The sequence below is a fragment of the Carassius auratus genome, unplaced genomic scaffold (assembly GCF_003368295.1).
Source record: "Carassius auratus strain Wakin unplaced genomic scaffold, ASM336829v1 scaf_tig00022436, whole genome shotgun sequence".
Classification (NCBI taxonomy): Eukaryota; Metazoa; Chordata; class Actinopteri; order Cypriniformes; family Cyprinidae; genus Carassius; species Carassius auratus.
Window position 1 is genome coordinate 23,692 of NW_020525184.1, and position 2,081 is coordinate 25,772.

Here is a 2,081-nt window from a genome sequence, read left to right on the forward strand (position 1 = left end):
TGGTGGGTTGATGGTCCAGAGTCACATATATTAATGACAGTATATTTATTGAATAAAAATGCATTACTTTATTTTTTTAAATAAGCAGAAAATAGTACAAACTAAAAGTAGGCCTTTAGTCACATTGTCCTTACAGCATGACCTTATTTATTATATATGAAAATTAAAAAGGTGACTTGATATTACACAAATGTCACATCAGAACGTCACAGCAAACAATCGCATTAGAACACCACAGTACAGAGAAAATACAAGCTCTATATTCAATGCAGTGTGTGTGATTGTAGATGTGAAGATCTGCTGGATTCAGTGCAGGAGGATGAAGGAGAGCAGAGAACAGCAGAGGAACAGGAAGCTCTGAGAGACGCTCTGAACACCGTTACACAGATTCCCTGAACAACATGAGATCTTCTGAACATCATCAACTGATGTTGTGCTATCACAAATGGATTTAGAGACACAGCCTTTTACAACCAGTGACTGCTCTCCGTAACTCGCTGATGAGAAGCAAAAAACAGAGATTATTTTAAGAATTACTGGTATATAGATGATATGTATATAATGACTTAACCATTTAACATAAGAGAGATAAAAACAATGACTTTAATCTTCTTGCTTCAGCAGAGTCTCACCTGCTGCTGTAATGCAGTGGTCTTCACCCCCTGAACAGCTCACTGTGCTTGAGCAGTTCTTCCCATTACAAAAGTAACATTTCTTTCCATTGGAGTCAGTTCTGGGATCTACACAGAAAGCAGGTATTCATTTATTTTATTTTCTGTAAAAATAACACCAAATGAAACGACACTCTGTTAGCTGCTCCGTTCAATCAGTTCACGACTGTCAAGCCACCGCCTGTATTGTATTTCCTGACTGAATGTCCTTTGGAAGCAAGTTTTGAGATAATAGAATATGGTTACTTACATTTTGGTCAGTAAAGCACAATACCTGGAGCGTCTTGGACGTTACACTGGTCTGTGTTACAGCACACTGAAGACCTCTCTATAATGCCGAGGTTCATGGATCCACTTACACAGTCAGCAGCACAGTCTTTAACCTTCAGTTTAGTACCGATGTCACCTAAAACATGAGTGATTCAGGAAAGACCAGTTCCACACATTATTTTGATACAATATTTATTTATAAAGATGCTAGTGTAATAGAAAATAATAAGTAATCTGAGATTACATTTATAAATTCTGTGAGGAAATTAGTAGTTCTGTGACACGTTACATTTCCAGAGAAGCAGCCCCAGTAAAACACATCTCCATCAGTCAAAAAGAAAATTACATTTCAATCCATTATATTGAACTTACCAACTTGTGTTACTGCTGTTGTACTCATACACTTGGAAAATCCCCTGGGACATGTTTTTACTTTTTGATTCGCACAAGAAGCCTTCAGACCTGAGCACTCATAACAGCTGAGAGACTGTCCTTTAGTAATAAAACAGAGAGAGACGGTGAAAAAGAGATGCCAGAAATCTGTATTTGAACTCTAAAAAAAAATTCAAGACTATTTGTCTTTGTACCTGCAGTGAAAAGAATGAACAGAAGAAAAACTGAGATTTGTAAATCCATCTTGATCAGGAGGTGAGTGAAATAATGTGCCTCTCTCAGTGCTCACTTTATAGCTGATCAAAGTGGGAGGGTCTTTAACTTGAACCTGCTTTCTTCTGTGCAATACAGAAGGAGATATTTTGGAAAATGTTTCTTAAATGTTTTTACGTCTATAAAATGAAAGCGTTGTTGGCTTTAGCGTTGTTTGGGCCCCAGTAAACTGCAGAACTAGAAGATGGCTTTTGCTCTGAAATCACGAAGAATCAGACTTGACGTTGTGATTTTGTGAAAGATGTTTTAAAAGACAAAAACTGATGCTTTGATGATCTAGAACACTTCAGATCTAATTTAGTGTGTAATTTTTTTGTGTCTAATATAAATTATTTAATAATCCTTCTTGAAAAAAGCAGGGAAATCATCACTAGATGGACTTAAGGTCTGAATCTGCTATGAAACCCTTGGAAATAGGAAATGCATATGATCAGAAAAACTAATGTAATTACTGCAAGTATTGGAAATACACAA

The 2,081-nt window shown here is 36.4% G+C and overlaps 1 protein-coding gene across 1 annotated transcript; it reads right to left on the reverse strand.

Annotated features, from left to right (window-relative positions):
- Positions 1-286: 286 nt before the first annotated feature.
- Positions 287-1,623, reverse strand: LOC113077373 (phospholipase A2 inhibitor and Ly6/PLAUR domain-containing protein-like). The gene is made up of 5 exons (XM_026249779.1): positions 1,529-1,623; positions 1,314-1,433; positions 946-1,077; positions 633-740; positions 287-497 (listed from the first exon to the last, which is right to left on the reverse strand). Exons 1-5 carry the CDS (start codon positions 1,575-1,577, stop codon positions 307-309), a joined length of 600 nt encoding a protein of 199 aa, XP_026105564.1. The 5' UTR covers positions 1,578-1,623; the 3' UTR covers positions 287-306.
- Positions 1,624-2,081: the final 458 nt, after the last annotated feature.

What these genes read in the sequence shown, in the direction of transcription:
- LOC113077373 (XM_026249779.1), bottom strand. Translation starts at nt 1,577, where the DNA reads ATGGATTTACAAATCTCAGTTTTTCTTCTGTTCATTCTTTTCACTGCA. An exon ending in AACAGCAGTAACACAAGTTG is followed by an intron (nt 1,078 to 1,313) that starts GTAAGTTCAATA and finishes CTCATGTTTTAG; the next exon opens with GTGACATCGGTACTAAACTG. An exon ending in TAACGTCCAAGACGCTCCAG is followed by an intron (nt 741 to 945) that starts GTATTGTGCTTT and finishes CTTTCTGTGTAG; the next exon opens with ATCCCAGAACTGACTCCAAT.